Consider the following 20,029-nt stretch of genomic DNA (forward strand, 5'->3'; position numbering starts at 1 on the left):
GTAATGAGACAGGAATAATTAATGATCTTGTAGTTAGGGATCCTCTCGGAAAGAGCGATCACAGTATGGTTGAATTTCAAATACAGATGGAGGGCAAGAAAGTAAAATCCAATACCAGTGGCTTGTGCTTAAACAAAGGAGTCAACAATGGGATGAGGGAGGAGTTGGCTAAGGTAGACTGGGAGCAAAGACTTTATGGTGGGACAATTGAGGAACAGTGGAGTACTTTCAAAGCGATTTTCACAGTGCTCAGCAAAAGCATATACCAGTGAAAAGGAAGGACTGTAGGAAAAGGGATAATCAGCCATGGATATCTAAGGAAATAAATGAGGTATCAAATTGAAAGACATTACATACAAAGGCAATCTTTATTATTGCCACAGGTAGGCTTATATTAACACTACAATGAAGTTACGGTGAAAAGTTCCTCGTCGCCACATTCTGTTCAGGTACATTGAGGGAGAATTCAGAATGCCCAATTCACCTAACAAGCATGTTTTCCGGGACTTGTGGGAGGAAACCGGAGCATCCGAAGGAAACCCTCGCAGACACGGGAGAACGTGCAGACGCCGCACAGACAGTGACCCAAGCCGGGAATCAAACCTGGGACCCTGGCGCTGTGAAGCAACAATATTAGTGGGAAACTAGAGGGTCAACAGAAAGCTATGAAAAAAAAGCCATAAAGGAAACATAGATTATGAGAGTAAACTAGCTCAGAATATGATAGCAAAAGTTTCTACAAATATATAACGCGGAAAAGAGTGGCTGAGGTAAACATTGGTCGTTTAGAGGACGAGAAGTGGGATTTAATAATGGGAAATGGCCAAGGCATTGAACAAGTATTTTGTGTCAGTCTTTATAACACACCAATAATTGTGGTCAAGGAGGCTATGGCAGGTGAGGAGCTGGAAATGAACATTATCACCAAGGAGGTAGTGTTGGGCAAGCTAATGGGGCTAAAGGTAGACAAGAGTCCTGGGCAGCGCAATGGTTAGCACTGCTGCCTACGGCACTTGAGTACTCAGGTTCAATCTCGGCCCAGGGTCACTTGTCTGTGTGGAGTTTGCACATTCTCCCCGTCAGCATGGGTTTCATCCCCACAACCCAAAGATGTGCAGGTTAGGTGGATTGACCACACTAAATTGCCCCTTACTTAGAAAAAAATAATTGGGTACTGTATAAATTTTTTTTAAAGTCTCCTGGCCCTGATGGGGTGCATACCAGGGTCCTAAAAGAGATGGCGGGGGAAATAGCAAATGCACGCGTGGTAATTTACCGAAGTTTGCTGGACTCTGGGGCGTTCTGGCAGATTGGAAAACAGCAAATGTGATGCCACTGTTCAGAAAGGAGGTGGACAAAGGGCAGGTAACTATAGGCTGGTGAGCTTAACTACTGTAGTGGGGAAAATGCTTGAATCTATCATTAAGAAAGAAATAGCAAGACATCTGGATAGAAATTGTCCCAATGGGCAGATTCAGCATGGGTTCATGGTTAACTAATTTGCTGGAGTTCCTTGAGGACATGACGAGCGCGGTGGACAACAGGGAACTGGTGAATGTTGTGCATCTGGATTTCCAGAAGGCATTCGACAAGGTGTCACACAAAAGGCTGCTGCCTAAGATAAAGGTGCACTGTGTTAGGGGAAATGTATTAGCATGGATAGAGGATTGGTTAACTAACAGAAAGCAAAGAGTGGGGATAAATGGGTGTTTTTCTGTTTGGCGATCAGTGGCTAGTGATGTTGGGACTGCAATTGTTTACAATTTACATGGATGATTTGGAGTTGGGGACCAAATGTAATCTGTCAAAGTTTGCAGATGACACTCAGTTGAGTGTAGAGACACGGAAAGTCTGTACCTAGCTGAAACAGGAACCATAGACAGGAATATGGCTCATAGACAGGAATATGACTCCTATGACAATGGAAGAGCAATTTATCCCTAACACATTCACCATCAATTTATAACCAACTTGGGAACGGTTAGCAAATTTCTCTCAGGGTATCACAAACACAAATCTCAATGTGGACATGAAGTGCACAGTTTTAATTAGCTAAAGCACAATAAAACCTCACTGACTGAATAATGTAACAGCTATACGAGCAGCAACTGAGCAGCTTTTGATTTCAGGCTAATGCTGAGTGCATCTCAATGTGTGAATGAATATAAATTTTATTCTGTTTTAAAAATGCCTACAGTTTGCACATTTAAAGTGACATTTAGTATCAGAAACATTCAGCAGTGCATACAATAAATTGGATTTGCAGCTCTCAGTTTAACAGCATGTTGCAAAATTAATCAACTATTTTGTAAACACATTTTGTACAGGCTTGTCCAATAACTGAATGGGTAATGGTGACACCTGGGTATAGTACTAAATGCCACACCAGGTGGTTACTTCCTTTGTTCTGTGCAGACGTTAGCTGATCTCAGGCAGGTAGGGGAGAAGGGTTGCAACAATTGACTTAAGGCATTGCCCGGCGAAGAATTCTGCTGGCGTGGTGGTCAGCAATGCCACTGGAGGGTGGCGGCTTGGCTGGGGGATGTATATGACTTTCTTTGGTTGGAAAAGATTAAGTACTAATGAAGGGGTTCAGCGAAGGGCTTCGAGGCAAGGTGGGGGATGTTTGTGGCCGTGCTTGAGGAGCTGTTCATCACCGGGGGGGGGGGGGGGGGGGGAAAGAGAGAAAAAGGGGAACATTTGTACAAATTATATAGTTGAGTGTAGGGGAGTTTGTTCCCTGAATTGTTTTTGTTTTGTAACCTTTTATATACATTTGGAATAAAATACATTTTAAAAAACAATTGGCTTAAGGGGTAGGGAGGGAGACAGTAGCGGTGGAGCCTGACTCAACAAAAATGAAAGGGAAGAAAATTGATATGCAACGGTGCTAAATGGCAAGTTCTGGAAATTGATGAACATACAATCTTGGTCAGTGGCATTTCATTGAAATATCCCCATGAAAAAATTGATATTACAAAAATCAAAGGGTTCATAGCTTCATCTGTCAAAATAATATATAATACATAATCCAGGCATGCACTCTACAAATTTCCCATCCATTAAAAACAAAAATAAACACAGACATCATGTGGCCCGATATCATGAGGCTCAACCTCAGGAGTGTGATTTCATAAAATTACTCCCATTGCGGGAAATAATATTTTTAGTAACATTTAATTTAAAGAGAAATGTCGCTTGTGTGGAAGATAATTTTATAATTCTGACTAATAGCAGCAACTACACGGAGGTGGGTCAAAATCAGGGAAAGGCTCTATATGAGAAAATCGGAAATCTTGGACATTTGAAAATAACCTAAAATGCTAGAACTATACGCAGTCAATCTCTGGGAGAGAGAACAGGTTGGTCCGGAGGTAGAGGGCACACCCATTTCGGGACACACACGGGCACAGGACATTTTTCCAGAGAATGTGGGAAAAAGTAGAGGAGGCGTGTGCTCCAGGACCGGCGAGTCCATATGTTACTTACTTTCTTTGTTGAGCCCAGACATCTATTCTCTTGGCCTGGTTTCCCCAAGTGGAGCTGGTGCTGTCCTGGGAGCCATTCTTGGGAGAGGTGATGTCAAACAGATGATAGGCAAAGGACCAGATGCCTGCTTCAAGAGTACTCAAAGCATATTTTTTGTTCTTGCCCAATGTGGCAGGCAGTGCACTTACAGCCAGAAACGAGCACGTTTCCCCGACCACAACGGGGTCTTAGTAACCCGACTAGCAACTGAAAAGGGGGAGGTGGGCAGACCAATTTTGAAGCAGTTATCTTTTAGGCTGTCTCTTACCTGCTCTTCCCTATTAGATGCTTATCAACATGCCGTGCAGTTTTAGTCATTCTTGCCTTTATTTCAAATTCTGCTCTCTTGCTGTGACAGAATATACAGGCAGCAAGCCAGCTATAAATAAATCTAAACTTATAACATTTAATAAATACATTAAATACAGTTTATATTAGTTGCATCAGAAACTGGTATACGGCAACCAAACACAGCAAAGTGTTGTTTCAGAATGGTGCAGCGTACATTATTTCAGTTCACTGGTTAACATTTGTAGTTTAAGTCTGCTCGCACCTCATCTAATCTAGTGGAAACTAATTGTGTATCTGAACCCTGCTTTGTAGAAATTCCTCTGCAACGTTTAACCCAGCCTCCTGCAATTGGGATTACAAAAAAAACACAAGTAATTTTTAAATGTTGGTTGTAATATGCTTCTCTATACTTTTGAAGGAAGTCACCAGTGTTGCACTAGTTCAGAAGTTCAATCCCTGCTCTGACCTATTACGAAATCTCATTATCATTTTTCGGAATAGACCGAGAAAATGGAGGCGAGTACACAGCTGAGAAGTGCATTAGGCAGCAAAATCAAAGTTCAAAATAATTAACTCGTTACGTTACACTTGACTTCAGAAAAGTCTGATACCTGCACTCAATTAGGGGTGAGGTTTTGATTCTCTCTATTTCCAGCAATGTCTTTGGGAGGAGAGGACTGAGATCTGTTTTTCTTCTTTTTCCCAAAAATATGGTGGCAAAATATACCATGCACAAGTCAACGACAGATTCTCATACTGGAGTAAGACAGGGAAGGTAGGATCAGAGCAACTGAACTGAGGTACGGTACAATAATTCAAGTAGTACACAAATTTTCGTGAAAACAATGACTCAGACTCCTTCATATCATTACCAGTATCCCATCTGGTTTTAAATTCCACTCGCTCACTCACCAGCTCCCTCGTCTGTTGTGCAAATTATCTCTTTCTATCCAGGCAATGTGCGAACACAGCTTTTTAACCCGTTGATTCACCTGGTCCTTTTGCTTCACTTCACTTGGCTCCTTGCATCACAGATCTAAATAACAAGACTGAGAAAATATTCTGGAAAAATAAAATAGAGCTGTATATTCCTGCTCTATCCAATGTGTGGCTCAGGTGCATTTCAGCATAAAATTCTACCAGAACTACAGAATATCAATGAAGCTCAGGCCAACAGGGTACGTAGTATCGTTGCAGAATCCCTTCAAGCAGCCTGTCCATCCATAGGTTAAGTCTGTTGAGCAGTTGCTTGGTCCGTTTCACAGATGAATTGGAGCTGCGTCGAGCTTGATGTGGGCTGTTTGTTTCCATTGCAGGAGCTCCCTCGCCTGGCCCATTCCCACCTTCTGTTGGTTCCAAGCCATTTTGTGTGCTGCTGTTCTCAGTTCCATTACAGAGTTCGGGTTTAAACAGGCAGAAGTACTTCCGGTGTCCATTTAATGCCAACACATAGCCAATGTAGTTCTGGTCATGGCAACTTTCATCTTGTACACTGGAAATTCGGGCAGGATCCTGGGCAAACTCTAACAGATCTGCAAGCCACCCGTGATGTTTCGATAAGTTCAAAAAGGAGAAGTGTAGTGATTTGTTCCTGATGCAAAATTAACAAAAATGAAATATTCAGAGTTTGATAAATGCACAGAGCTTAATCAGTTTTTTCACCAACAAAATAAGAATATTAGAAATTGTTGAACATTTAACCAAGTTCTGCCTACACCTGTAAAGAACCAGATTAGTGTTTCATCTAACCCTTACAAAATTAACCTTCAGATGCAGACAGGTCAGCTGCATATTTCCATAATTTTCAGTCATCATTGATCAATAGACGAACATGTTGAATTATTTCAACAGTCTTTTCAATCATTAGCTGTTGTAAACAGAATGGTTAATAATCCGTTGCAGAATTTTGATATTTTCCCCCGTCTAAACAGTGGGTGAAAACTAGGTTTTACCACTATCTGTGATTGTGTAATGCAATATAGCCTAAGGACTGAACCCAAGATCTTCTGATGTGCATAGTTCAGTAATGCACCATCATTTCACAGCAGAGTTTCCATGTTGGGGTTCACCCCACACAACCCAAAAAGATGAGTAGGGTCGGTGAATTGGCAATGCTAAATTGCCCCTTAACTGGAAAAATGGAATTGGGTCCCCTAAATTTAAAAAAAAAGTAAATGTCCATGTGATTTCCTCTATTCCACATCCCATACTGCACTCACCAGGTAACAGGATAGACCTCGTATGCAAACTTCTGAATTAAAGCATTCTTTGTAGCATCAGTAACCACAACCAGCACGTTGATGTTTCCAGGCATTAGCCGCACAAGATTGCTGGTATAGTTGATATAAGTCAGTTCAGTCACTTCCACAAAACTCTGTTCAGGGGACCTATTGGGAGTAAAGAAAGGGTTCATTAATTAACTGGTGGAGTCGTCTTCATTCTTCAAGTCGGTTACATCCTTCACATACAGCTCGAGTAATCCCTGCCTGTCAGGAAGTCTCAAGAACAAATGTCATGAAGGACAATACCCCTTGATATTCAAATGTCAAAATTATGGGACTCTGTCCTTGACAGCAATAGGGGGAACAATTCTATCAGAGAGGCTGCAGTCAGGGGCAGATTTACAATAAATCACACAGTGTCATAGAATTTACAGTGCAGGAGGCCATTCGGCCCATCGAGTCTGTACCAGACCTTGGAAAGAGGACCCCACTTAAGCCCCACACCTCCACCACCCTATCCCTGTAACCCAGTAACCCCACCTAACCTTTTTTGGACACCAAGGGCAATTTAGCCTGGCCAATCCACCTAATCGGCACATCGTTGGACTGTGGGAGGAAACCGGAGCACCCGGAGGAAACCCACGCAGACACAGGGAGAACGTGCAGACTCTGCACACACAGTAACCCAAGCCGGGAATCGAACCTGGGTCCCTGGCGCTGTGAAGCTACCGTGCTGCCGTTGGCACAGGGCCCCAAAAACACAGTAGGTGGGATTAAAATATCACATTCAAAATACAGATATTTGCCTAGATACATTTGCCAGTCTAAATTTGAAGCACATTGGTGTTTCAGGTTTCACATGAATTCCATTCCATGGACTGAAGGACACAGAGGCTAAAAGTAGTACTCTCACTGCAGTTCGTAAGGCAGTATTTGCAATGCATGTCGCTGTCTAGATTCAGTGTTGTTGCACTTTACTTGCATCTGCTGTGCATTTATCTAGCAGGCGAGCACATCATTTTTCAAATCTAATACTTAAGGCAAACACAAGTTTCTAAAAATATAAATTGAAGCACCAGGACATTTATTGAAACGTGGATGTAAAAGAGCACATTCTAAAAACCTGGAGAAACTCCCACAAATATAAAACTTGGCAGGTTGACCAATAATAAAATGCACAGATGTTTCCTTTGCTCTCATTAACTTCCAAAGTGCATTCTGCAATGACTACTTTCTTTTTGCTGCAACATGCAAGTCATTTGGAGCTGAACAGCTGGGGAGTTGCTGCAACATGCAAGTCATTTGGAGCTGAACAGCTGGGGAGTTGCTGTAGAGGAGGAAACAAGGCTGCTCAGAGCTGCAGTCTGCACAGTGGTGAAAATACAGCTTATTCACAAGTGGCCTGTTAGAAAACTGGAGTGCCGTACAGTGCAGGGTTGGGTCATTGCTACCGTCTTGGTATATCATTTATATTTTATAGGTGGGATACAAAAACTGGGCAGATTAGGTTAAACCGTAGGGGTCAAAATCATTAAAATCTCGGCCAGGTTTCGGTGGAAATGGAGAGTTTGAGAGCCTGAATTGGGTAGCAGTGAAGTGACAGGCAGTTTCATTGTGTGTGTGTGTGTGTCTGAGCAATTTCAGCTGACCACATGTTGTGTGTCAAACCCACGAAAGCACAACTGGGAATCAGCAACATCTCTGGTAACAAGGAATCAGATGGTCAAACGTTTTTCTCTTTTTTAATTTTGTCCAAGGGGCAATTTAGCATTGCCAATCCACCTACCCTGCACATCTTTGGGTTGTGGGGGTGAAACTCACACAGATACTGGCACAATGTGCAAACACCACACGGACAGTGACCTGGGGTCGGGATTGAACCCAGGTCCTCGGCGCCGTGAGGCAGCAGTGCCAACCACTGCGCCACCGTGCTGCCCAGCAGATGGTCAAACTCACCAGCAATACCAGAGTGTGGGGTGAGGGAAAGCAAAACAAAAATCTACCAAACTCTCTGAACAGAGTGCAGAAAAAAACAAAAAACTGTGCAGGACACCTAAAATGGGTTTATTAAACTTATTCCATCTTGGAGACAGGATGAAGAAAGATTGAAACCCAGTGGTATTGTCAAAACTTGAATCACACTTAAAGGGACAGCATTTAACAAATTGGAAGTGACAGTAAGACACGTGATTTAAACCCTCATTTAAACAATTCTCCATTACTATGATTGAAGGCTCGAAGTCAAGCCGAATGATAGGAAACCAAGAAATTCCCGGTTTCATTATTTCTTTTAAATTCCTTTCTCCACTCTGTCTCGTTCTTCACTCTGTTCTGTGCAGGACCTGATAATTCATCCCCAACACTGGATCTATGCGAGAGCTGAGTGAGAAGCATCAATCATTCCATGATACAGGCAAGTTTTGTAAGTGAAGAAGCACTGATCAATTTGGGCATTTTCTTGTCTTTAGCCTTCAGATCTGGGGGTGGGGAGGGGCGGGTTCAAAATTGAAGGTAGCACAGAGCCCCATGAATTAAATTAACCACTGGCTGGTGAGGCTCAAAGCGTGGGCTAACATTTTTAAAATAAATTTGGAGTAACTAATTATTTTTCTTCCAATTAAGGGGCAATTTAGCATGGCCAATCCATCTAACCTGCACACCTTTAGGTTGTGGGGGTGAAACCCACGCAGACACAGGGTGAATGTGCAAACTCCCCACGGACAGTGACCCAGGGCCGGGATTCGAACCCGGGTCTTCAGCGCCGTAGTCCCAGTGCTAACCACTGCGCCACATTCCACCCAAGCGGTGGCTAACATGACCTTCTCAAGGGCAGAGAGGGGTAATAAATGAATGAATATACAAAAAGTGTTGCATGTGGAAGATCCTCCCTTCCACATGAATGCAACTATTTAGTTTTCCGCCCTCACATTCTTTATGCGCTACTTAGATTGGATTGGATTTGTTTATTGTCACGTGTACCGAGGTATAGTGAAAAGTATTTTTCTGCGAGCAGCTCAACAGATCATTAAGCACATGGGAAGAAAAGGGAAGAAACAACAGGTTAATCAACTCTTATCGGCGCCGTGCATGTTCTCATCTGATCTGTAAAACATTCCATCAAGGACCAATGAACAGCACTGAGGTAAATGTACAATGGCCGGAATTTTCCGGCTGTTCTTGCTAGCGGATCTTCCAGTCTCGCCGTAGGTGGGGAGCATAGAACGGGAAACCCCATTGACCCACCATTGGCCAATGGTGGGCCACCTACCCCGTTGCAAAACATGGTACGGTGGGCGCGGAATATCCTGCCCAATGTATATTTTTGTGCACCTCTTGTGCTTACGTATCTCAGCTTCAGGCTTTCGGGATGGCCACAGCATCTAACAGCGTGCGACTGTATCGGGCGTCACTTAGGAGACAATACTGAATCCATCTGACTTAGAATGGTAGGTTGAGTTTAATGAGGCCAATACTCCCAGAGTGCTGCATTTCAGAGATAACAGAAACGCATGCAGGTGAACGTAGAGCTTAACTGTTCAGATGGCTGTACCTTGAATTCCTGGTGATGTTGATTTGCTGCTTCTTCGATGCTTCCTGAATTTTATCTGTTGCTGGTTCTTCTTCTTTCTCAGAATCAGACCTGCTCTCCACGTCATTTGGTTCCCTGAAATTTTAAAAAGCAATTACATGGATTTGAAGAAACCTTTTTTTCTCCATCTCAGGAGTGCACTTCTCCATCTCGCAGATTGTATTAATGTTTTGCTATTTGATCTCGACTCCCATGCGCAATAGCACCCAAAATCTGTGTGTATAAATAACGTAGCCTGCTTCAAATACACTTGACAAACCTCAATATGTCGCACATGCATTGAACATGTTACATCTGCAACAGTTTGGTTCAAAAATCATATTCCTGACACAGCAACAAATTAGACTTTAAGAACCTTCAAACAACAGCTTAATTTATAGAGCACCGTTAAAAGTACAAAACGTCCCAAGGAACTTCACAGGTGTGATCTAACCATTAACGAGCGTTAAGCCAATATCAAGAGGAGTTTTGGGCAATCAGCTGCATTTTAAGGGCCCTGACAGAAGGAGGATGTAGTAGAGAAGTTCACAAAGGGAATTCGACAATGTGGGACCTGAACAGCTGAAGGCATAGCCACCAAGGAAAGACAGAATGCACAAAAAGCCTGATCAGGGGATCACAAGCACCTGGGCAGGAAAAGACAAGCTGGTCCATTATGCCCACCCCTCAGACAAATATGTTGAACTAGAGGTATGGAACTTGAGAACTTTGACCATGAAGGGCAGCACGGTAGCATTGTGGATAGCACAATTGCTTCACAGCTCCTGGGTCCCAAGTTCGATTCCGGCTTGGGTCACTGTCTGTGCGGAGTCTGCACATCCTCCCTGTGTGTGCGTGGGTTTCCTCCGGGTGCTCCGGTTTCCTCCCACAGTCCAAAGATGTGCAGGTTAGGTGGATTGGCCATGCCACATTGCCCTTAGTGTCCAAAAAATTGCCCTTAGTGTTGGGTGGGGTTACTGGGTTATGGGGATAGGGTGGAGTTGTTGACCTTGGGTAGGATGCTCTTTCCAAGGGCCGGTGCAGACCCGATGGGCCGAATGGCCTCCTTCTGCACTGTAAAAAAAAAAAAAAACTGTTAAATGGGAAGGGTTGGGGGTTCTGCTTCCAAGAACAGGGTTGATAGGTGAGCAAGACTTGGTGTGGAATGAGATTGACCAGGAGAGCATGTAAATTATAGGGCAGTAGTCTCTGGTGGTGACCTGATCTTTGATGTAGATGCTTAAAAGCGTAGATGGAGGCAAGTGATGTAGGCATTTTTTTGTGATAGACAGGGTATAGAGATGAAAATTAAGCTCAGAGTCCAGAGTCAAATACAACACCTAGTTTGTGAACAATCTGCTTCAACACAAGACTACGGCTGGGGAAGTAGCATGGAATCAGTGGAAAGAGTATGGGGTTTGCGGAGGGAGTTGAACAAAATGGTATTGATCTTCCCAATGTTTAACTGGAGGAAATTGTGACTCATTCGAAACTGATGGTGGTGGACAAGCAGTCTGAAAACACTCAATCAACACAATGCCTGGAGTTTCCAACTATCTTAATTGAACCGAAGAAACTAAATTGAAAAAACCGAGGGACAAATCTGCTGTAGAGTAATTCAAGCTCTCTGCATTATTGCCAGGCAGGTGACAGAGTTCAGCGAGCCCAGGGCTCAGACAGAGTTAATACAACCAAGTTCAGGCAGGTAGGGGTGAGGCCATGTAAAAGGCTGAACATGAGGATAGGAATTTTTAAATCACGGCGTTACTGGACCAGGAGGCAATGTAGGTGAGCGAGCACAGGGGTAATGGGTGAACAGGACTTGCTCCAAGTTAGGATATAGGCAACAGTGCTTTGGTTGAGCTCAAGTTTATAGGGGATGGAATAGGAGGATAGGAATAGTTGAGTCTGGAGGTTACCTTGGTTTCCTGGTCTGCCCTGTCACCAGGGTCTTCCTCATTTCATGTCTTACCTCCCCCGTTGCACTGCAGATGCAATTTCTGGACTCCTCCAATTATATGGTCCAACCATGAGAAAGACACATCCTGCACTGCCTGCATGTAAAACCAGTGCTCCTGAGTCATTGATCTTTAACAGCCTAAGCCCTTGAGATTGATTGATTGATTTATTGTCACATGTACCGAAGTACAGGGAAAAGTATTTTTCTGTGGCCAAGGGAACGTACATGGTACATACACAGTGGACAAAAAGAATAATCGACCAAGTACATCGACAAATAGTGACTGGTTACAATGCGGAACAAGGGCGAAACAAAGCAAATACACGAGTAAGTGCAGCAAAGGGCGTTGTGAATAGTGTTCTTACAGGGAACAGATCAGCCCAAGGGAGAGTCGTTGAGGAGTCTAGTAACTGTGGGGAAGAAGCTGTTCCTATATCTAGATGTGCAGGTCTTCAGACTTCTGTACCTTCTGCCTGATGGAAGGGTCTAGAATAGGGGAAAGCCTGGATGTGAGGGGTCTCTGAAATGCTGTCTGATTTCCTGAGGCAGCGGGAGATGTAGACAGAATCAATGGGAGGGTGGCTTTGGGCTGAGTTCACCACACTTTGCAGTTTCTTGCGATCTTGGGCTGAGCAGTTGCCATACCAAGCTGTGATGCAGCCGGATAGGATGCTCTCTATGGCGCATCTGTAGAAGTTTGAGTCGAAGCAGACATGCTGAATTTCTTTATCTTCCTTAGGAAGTAGACACGTTGTTGGGCTTTCTTGACTGTTGCATCAACGTGATCTTGGTCTAGGAATCGTAAGCTGAGGGCTCTTGCTTTTATTACCTGTGGGAACAGACATCTTTTCATAGTTGCCTACCGGTTCCTATTGCTCATTGTTGTTTTGGGATCCATCCACTAATATCTGGAGTATTAGCAAAAGTACCTCTCTATAATGAGCTGCTGCTGCTTGAGTGAACAAGATATCCCATGAATAAAAAGAAAATCACAGGTAGGTATCTTCCACTAATCAAAATGAAGTTAGGGACCTAGAACATTAGGACCCCAAAGACAACTTGAGCACCAGACTCGGAAACCCCAGAGCCTTGACACTGACATTGCTACCCAAAGTGTGACCCAACCCTTCCAAGCACCACCTGCCCTGCAAGTGGCTGAGTTTGTAGATGACGCATTGGATTTATCACCCATCTCAGAACCCATAGAACTGGAGTGGAAGTAAATCATTCTGGATCCTGACAGGCTGCCCAAAAAGGAGAAACAAGATCGTAGAACAGAACAGATGGACTAGGTGCAAAAAGAATCCTACTAGAGGCATCAGGCGGCTCAAATTCTTCTTTCGCTTTACATTCAGTGTCTTCGAGGAATGCAAAGTAGAACCAACTGTGCATAACATATTTCCCTAAACCTCATCAAAAACTGACTGCTTCCATTGTAAAGGCGGTGTTTACCAGGATTCTTAGAATTTTGACCCTTGCCCACCTAGGGGTGGGTGACAATTTTTGAAGTGTCATGCACAAAGGTACTAATAGAACTCAAGTTGAGGCAGAAAACTGGTTTTGTGATAAGGCAGAGAGCAAGGCAGCAGCTACTTCCCTGCTTTAGGGTTGAACAAACAGCCAAGTGGATGAATTAAGTAGTTACGAGGACAAAGCCAAACTGGAAAGCCGGACCTCACACTATAGAAAGCTGCAGGGCACCAATTTGTATCATTTGTTGTCAACTTGAAGTCAGACATGGCATTTTGACCACATGATCTGTAAAAGAATTCCTGTGACAATTTGGAAAATGAAGCATCCGAATCGGACAGCTTCCCAGCTCACTTTGACTCGGAGAATCCTCCACCCAGCCCAATTCGGCAATTGTCTTGTGGGCTCCCGCAACCCCACCACTATGCTCTGCTTTCTATAAGCATCTGCTCTACCCAATCCTTCCTGCCCCCGTGCTCTGCTCCCTCGTGCACTTAATACTGAGCACAGATATAAACAGACCAGGCCTCTTATCACCAAGCAACACTTCGACATTAACCCACCACATATCTTACATCCACTTTTGCATGAAGCTACAGCCATTAACCCCCGCTCCAAAAACAAATGAACACAGCAGGTCCATCAACATCACAAAGAGAAAAGACAGGTTCACGTTTTTAAGCAGAGACTCTTTCTCAGAACTTCCAGTTCTTCACTCAGAACATGAAAACAACAGTTTTATCTTTCAAATTCGAATGGAACAGCTTGATTTTATTTATTCGTTAATCTATGATACGAAAGTCCATGTTTCTTACCCAAAGGCTTGAATGACGAATGCTCCAAACAGAATGAAAACCACAGAGAAAAGTAGAGAGATTAAAGGCATCATTTCCCTCCTGAGACAGAAAAAGTGAGCAGTGTTCAATCACTTGCTGGGTAATAAAACAACAAACATGTAGTAACAGTGAAAACATACTGACCGGCTGATACGCAGTAAACTTAAAACAATCACGGAGCAAAATGGAACAGTTAAAAGAATCCAAATACAGAACATTCAGCTCATGAGCCAAGTCCTTTGGGTGTGACAACAGTAAATGTTCAGGGCAAGTGAAAATATTTTCTAACACAGCAAAGAAACATCCAACTTAATCCATGGCTTTCAATAATAGCAGCAATACCTCAGTATGCAACAGCAGGGCAATAGCACTGATCCCAGCAGAGAATTTGCATGGAACAGCAGGGCAACCAAGCAGCAGTAATGACAGGGCAACTCTAACATGAATCACCCAGTCATTCCCCAGCAGCACTGCTGCTAGCACTAAAGCAGCAAACCACAAGAAGCATTAAACATCTTGACAAAAGCATCCCTGCCAGGTATACTGCAGAACCTCTGTAATATCCCACAAGGGATCTATGGGTTGGTACTCGTCTTCCCCGTGCTCCTTGCAGAGTACGAGCTCCCCCACTTGGGGTGGGGTATCCCAATTACCTAGTGTATCCAAGGTCGGCCAGTAAGGCACCAATCAAGCAAGAACCTGGTAGGAATCTACCAGGTAGTGTATATATTGTTTGTGTAAATAAACATTTGTTATTTTACTTTGTGTGGACTCCCCATGTCCTTATTAAAACCTCTAACCCATTTTCTGGACAGTGAATTTGAAAATTCCTTTTAAGAAGGGGGTAAGAGGAAAGCCAGGGAATTACAGACCAATTAGCCTTAAATCTGGTGGGGAACTTGTTGGAGTCTATAATCAAGGCTAGGGTAGCTGAAAACCTCGGAAACTTTTCAGTTAATCCGCATAGATTCATGACAGGTAGGTCATGCCTGACAAACCTCACTGAATTATTTGAAGAGGTGACTAAGTAGTGGACAGGGGGATATCTATGGATGTTGTTTATATGGACTTCCAGAAGGCATTTGATAAAGTCCAATATAAAAGACTTAACTAAGAAGCCCATGGAATTGAGGGCAAATTACTGACATGGCTGGGAAATTGGTTGAGTGGCAGGCGACAGAGAGTAGGGATAATGGGTACATACTCAAATTAGCAAGATGTGGTTAGTGGTGTCCCTCAAGGTTCTGTGTTAGGCCCTCAATTGTTCACGTAATTCATTAACAATTTGGATAATGGCATAGAAAGTCATATATCCAAATTTGCTGATGACACAAAGTTAGGTGGCATTGTAGACAGTGTAGATGACAAGCATAAAATTACAAATGGATATTGATAGATTAGGTGAATGGGTAAAACTGTGGCCGATGGATTTCAATGAAAGCAAGTGTGTGGTTATCCATTTTAGATCAAAAAAAAGAGTAGATCACGGTACTTTCTAGATGGTATGAAGCTAAATGCAGTGGATTTCCAGAGACCTGAAGGTTCAGGTGCATATATCTTTAAAATACCACAAATAAGTGCAGAAAGTAATCAAGGCGGCTAGTGGAATGCTGGCCTTTATATTTAGAGGACTGGGGTACAAGGATGCAGAAGTTGTGCTGCAGCTTTACAAAATGTTAGGAAATAAAGGGTGGGAGAGTTTGGAACTCTCTTTCACAAATGACAATTGATCTAGATCAGGGGCGAAATTCTCCGGAAACGGCACGATGTCCGCCGACTGGCACCCAAAACGGCGCAAATCAGTCGGGCATCGCACCGTCCCAAATGTGCGAAATGCTCCGCATCTTGGGGGGCTGAGCCCCAACCTTGAGGGGCTAGGCCCGCGCCGGACTAACTTCCGCCCCGCCAGCTGGCGGAAAAGGCCTTTGGTGCCCCGCCAGCTGGCGCGGAAATGACATCTCCGGGCGGCGCATGCGCGGGAGCGTTAGCGGCCGCTGACGGCATTCCCGCGCATGCGCAGTGGAGGGAGTCTCTTCTGCCTCCGCCATGGTGGAGACTGTGGCGAAGGCGGAAGGGAAAGAGTGCCCCCACGGCACAGGCCCGCCCGCGGATCGGTGGGCCCAGATCGCGGGCCAAGCCACCGTGGGGGCACCCCCCGGGGCCAGATCACCCCGCGCCCCCCCCCCAGGACCCCGGAGCCTGCCCGCGCCGCCTTGTCCCGCCGGTAAGGTAGGTGGTTTAATCTACGCCGGCGGGACAGGCATTTTAGCAGCGGGACTTCGGCCCATCCAGGCTGGAGAATCGCAGGGGGGGGGGGCCGCCAACCGGCGCGGTGCGATTCCCGCCCCCGCCGAATATCCGGTGGTGGAGAATTCGGCAACCGGCGGGGGCGGGATTCACGCCAGCCCCCGGCGATTCTCCGACCCAGCGTGGGGGTCGGAGAATCTCGTCCCCGTTGTTAATTTTAAATCTGATACACGTTAATTTTTGTTAAGCAAAGGTATTAAGGGATATGGACCAACGACAGGTATATGGAGTTGGATCACAGATCAGCCATGATCTTATTGAATGGTGGAGCAGGCTCTAAGGGCTGAATGTCCTACTCCTGTTCACGTGCAAACAGTGAGTATCATCAGAGTGCTCACAACCAGTTTCCTCTTTCAGACTCTAATGAGCAACAACTTATAGTTACATAGCACCTTTGATGTGTTAAAAATCCTAAGCTGCTTCACTGGAGCGTTACGAAGCAAATTTTTAAACTGAGGCACATAAGAAAATATTAATGTAGGTGACCAATAACCTGCTCAAAGAGGCAGATTTTGAGGAGCATCTTAAAGGAAGAAAGAGAGCAAGAGGTGTAGAGGGCTTTAGGGTGGATTCCAGAGCTTAGGGACCCTTGCAGATAAAGATACACCCACTAACTTTGGAGATTTTGTTTTTTGAAAAATATTTTGAGGCATTTCTTTACACGTTAAACACAACCATAAAACAAAAGTCAACAGGGCTGCAAATAATCAAACCAACTAAAATACCTAATGAAACGGTGGAGAGGGCAGCATGGTGGCGCAGTGGTTAGCACTGCAGCCTCACGGCACCGAGGTCCCAGTTCGATCCCGGCTGTGGGTCACTGTCTGTGTGGAGTTTGCACATTCTCCCCGTGTTTGCGTGGGTTTCGCCCCCACAACCCAAAGATGAGCAGGTTAGGTGGAACGGCCACGCTAAATTGCCCCTTAATTGGAAAAAATGAATTGCGTACACTAAATTTAAAAGAAAACTGTGGAGAAATTAAGATCAAGGATGCTCAGGGGCGGCACGTGGAGCAGTGGTTAGCACTGGGACTACGGCGCTGAGGACCCGGGTTCGAATCCCAACCCTGGGTCACTGTCCGTGTGGAGTTTGCACATTCTCCCAGTGTCTGCGTGGGTTTCACCCCCACAACCCAAAGATGTGCTGGGTAGATGGATTGGCCACGCTACATTGTCCCTTAATTGGAAAAAAAATAATTGGGTACTCAAAATTTATTTTTAAAAAATCAAGGATGCTCAGAAGGACAGAATTAGAGGAGCATAGATATCTCAAGGGATTGTTGGGGCCAGCGGGATGAGGTCTTGGAGATGTGTGAAACAAGGATGAGAATTTTTAAATCATGGTGTTACGATACTGGGAGCCGTTGTAGATCAGCGATCATAAGAGGTGAAGGGTTCACAGGATTTGGTGCAAATTAAGACACAGGAAATGAATTTTTGATAACCTCCAAATTAAAGAGGGTAGAATGTAAGAGACTAGCCTGGACTGTGTTGGAATAGTCAATTCTAGAGGTAACAAAGACTTGCGGTGAACTTTCAACATTTTCTGTTATTTTAAGTTTCTAGAATTTGAAGGTTTAGCTCTACAAACTTCCTCACAGCTTCCTGTCGTCGACACAATTTCTAACAATTTGTGGCTCTAGGCATCAGGGTATAACAATTATTGATAACTGGCATTGACACCAGGTACATACCAGTTCTGAGTGAACCCAGATTCCCAGATTTGAGATGCATAATCTGTCATGGCATACAGCCAGCGAAGGAGGAACATCTGCAGAGAGAGCATTGGGAGTTCAAATTTCATGATAGCCCAGCATGCATTAAAACTACAATTTCTTGATGAAAAGGCACACAAAGGTCATCCCATAGCCACAACTGCAGCTTGTATTTGGAGCTTTGTCACAACTGAACATGTAAACCCCAAATAGAGGAATTAGTGTTGATAAAGTCAGTGTGCTAAATGTGCCTCATTTCTTGATGAATCAAATTGAAAGAAAAAAGTCCAAATCTGAACTTTGCATGTAAATGTACTCTTATTTCTATTTTTCAAACTGAACAATATACTCACACATGTTTAGGTGGTTTTTTTTGTACCTCTCTTCACTAATGCTAAACCTTGGACCATGGAGAATGATAAGTGGTCAAATAAAAAAAATATGCAGCAGGATAAACCTAAACTTCTTATCTTTACTATAGTTCATTAATTGAATTTTTAATATTGGGTAGAACACTACTGATTAAGATGAGTAATTTTGAAGATGTTCACTTTCTCTCCTTTTACTGGTTTCTATTTAAAAAATATATATATTTATTAAAGTTTTTTAACACAATTTTTCTCCCTTACAAACAATAACCCCCCCCGCCCTCGTAACAAAAAGAAAACCGAGAAATCGCGCAGAGCAAGATATATACATGGCAAAATTATATATTTACACAGCTTTGTACACACCCGTACGTGCCAGTTTCCGCAACCCTTCATGTTATCTCTTGCTCATCCACCCTCCCAGGCAGTCCCCCTCCCCCCCCTCCCCCCCCCCATCCCAGGACGTCCCCTCCACCACCCCCCTGCCCCCCCGTCCCCAAGGTTGCTGCTGCTGCTGACCGACCTTCCTCTAACGCTCCGCAAGATAGTCTAGGAACGGTTGCCACCGCCTGTAGACCCCTGCGCAGACCCTCTCAAGGCGAACTTAATCCTCTCCAACTTTATGAACCCAGCCGTATCATTTATCCAGGCCTCCAGGCTGGGGGGCTTCGCCTCCTTCCACATTAGCAAGATCCTTCGCCGGCTACTAGGGACGCAAAGGCCAGAATGCCGGCCTCTTTCGCCTCCTGCACTCCCGGTTCGTCCACTACTCCAAATATTGCTAGCCCCCAGCTTGGCTTGACCCGGACTTTCACCACCTGAGATATTGCTCCCGCCACTCCTCTCCAGAACCCCTCCAGTGCCGGGCATGGCCAAAACATATGGACATGGTTCGCCGGGCTCCCTGAGCACCTTCCACATCTGTCCTCTACCCCAAAGAACCTACTCAACCTTGCCCCCATCAAGTGCGCTCTGTGGACCACCTTAAATTGTATCAGGCTGAGCCTGGCACATGAGGAGGAGGAATTAACCCTACCTAGGGCATCAGCCCACGGACCTTCCTCGATCCCCTCCCCCAGCTCCTCCTCCCATTTGCCCTTCAACTCTTCTACCAGCGCTTCCCCCTCTTCTTTCAACTCCTGGTGTATTTCCGACACCTTGCCCTCCCCGACCCATACACCCGAGATCACCCTATCTTGAACTTCTTGTGCCGGGAGCAATGGGAATTCCCTCACCTGTCGCCTCACAAAAGCCCTCACCTGCATATATCTAAAGGCATTTCCCGGGGGTAACTCGAACTTCTCCTCCAGTGCCCCTAGGCTCGCAAACGTCCCGTCGATGAACAGGTCCCCCATTCTTCCAATCCCCGCCCGATGCCAGCTCTGGAACCCCCCGTCCATCTTCCCCGGGACAAACCGGTGGTTACCCCTGATCGGGGACCACACCGATGCTCCCATTGCACCCCGGTGCCGTCTCCACTGGCCCCAGATCCTTAGCGTTGCCGCCACCACCGGGCTCGTGGTATACTTTGTCGGCGAGAGCGGCAGTGGTGCCGTCACCAACGCCCCCAGGCTCGTTCCTTTACAGGACGCCATCTCCATCCTCTTCCATGCCGCCCCCTCTCCCTCCATAACCCACTTGCGGATCATCGCCACATTTGCTGCCCACTAGTAGCTCCCCAGGTTTGGCAGCACCAACCCTCCTCGGTCCCTTCTGCGTTCCAGGAACCCTCTCCTTACTCTCGGGGTCTTATTCGCCCACACAA

General features: G+C 45.0%; 1 protein-coding gene across 2 annotated transcripts in view; it reads right to left on the minus strand.

The window, feature by feature from the left end:
* Positions 1-2,153: 2,153 nt before the first annotated feature.
* The window catches only part of dnajc16 (DnaJ (Hsp40) homolog, subfamily C, member 16), a 45,122-nt gene continuing 27,246 nt past the window's right edge, over positions 2,154-20,029 (minus strand). For both annotated transcript variants that reach the window (XM_072478271.1, XM_072478272.1), the window contains exons 12-16: positions 17,876-17,952; positions 13,855-13,935; positions 9,592-9,705; positions 6,039-6,206; positions 2,154-5,410 (exon numbers count right to left, since the gene is read on the minus strand). In XM_072478271.1, the coding sequence (XP_072334372.1) occupies positions 4,975-5,410; positions 6,039-6,206; positions 9,592-9,705; positions 13,855-13,935; positions 17,876-17,952 (876 nt within the window). In that variant the 3' untranslated portion in view covers positions 2,154-4,974. The remainder of the gene's footprint in view (positions 5,411-6,038; positions 6,207-9,591; positions 9,706-13,854; positions 13,936-17,875; positions 17,953-20,029) is intronic.

Source organism: Scyliorhinus torazame, chromosome 16, assembly GCF_047496885.1.
Source record: "Scyliorhinus torazame isolate Kashiwa2021f chromosome 16, sScyTor2.1, whole genome shotgun sequence".
NCBI lineage: Eukaryota > Metazoa > Chordata > Chondrichthyes > Carcharhiniformes > Scyliorhinidae > Scyliorhinus > Scyliorhinus torazame.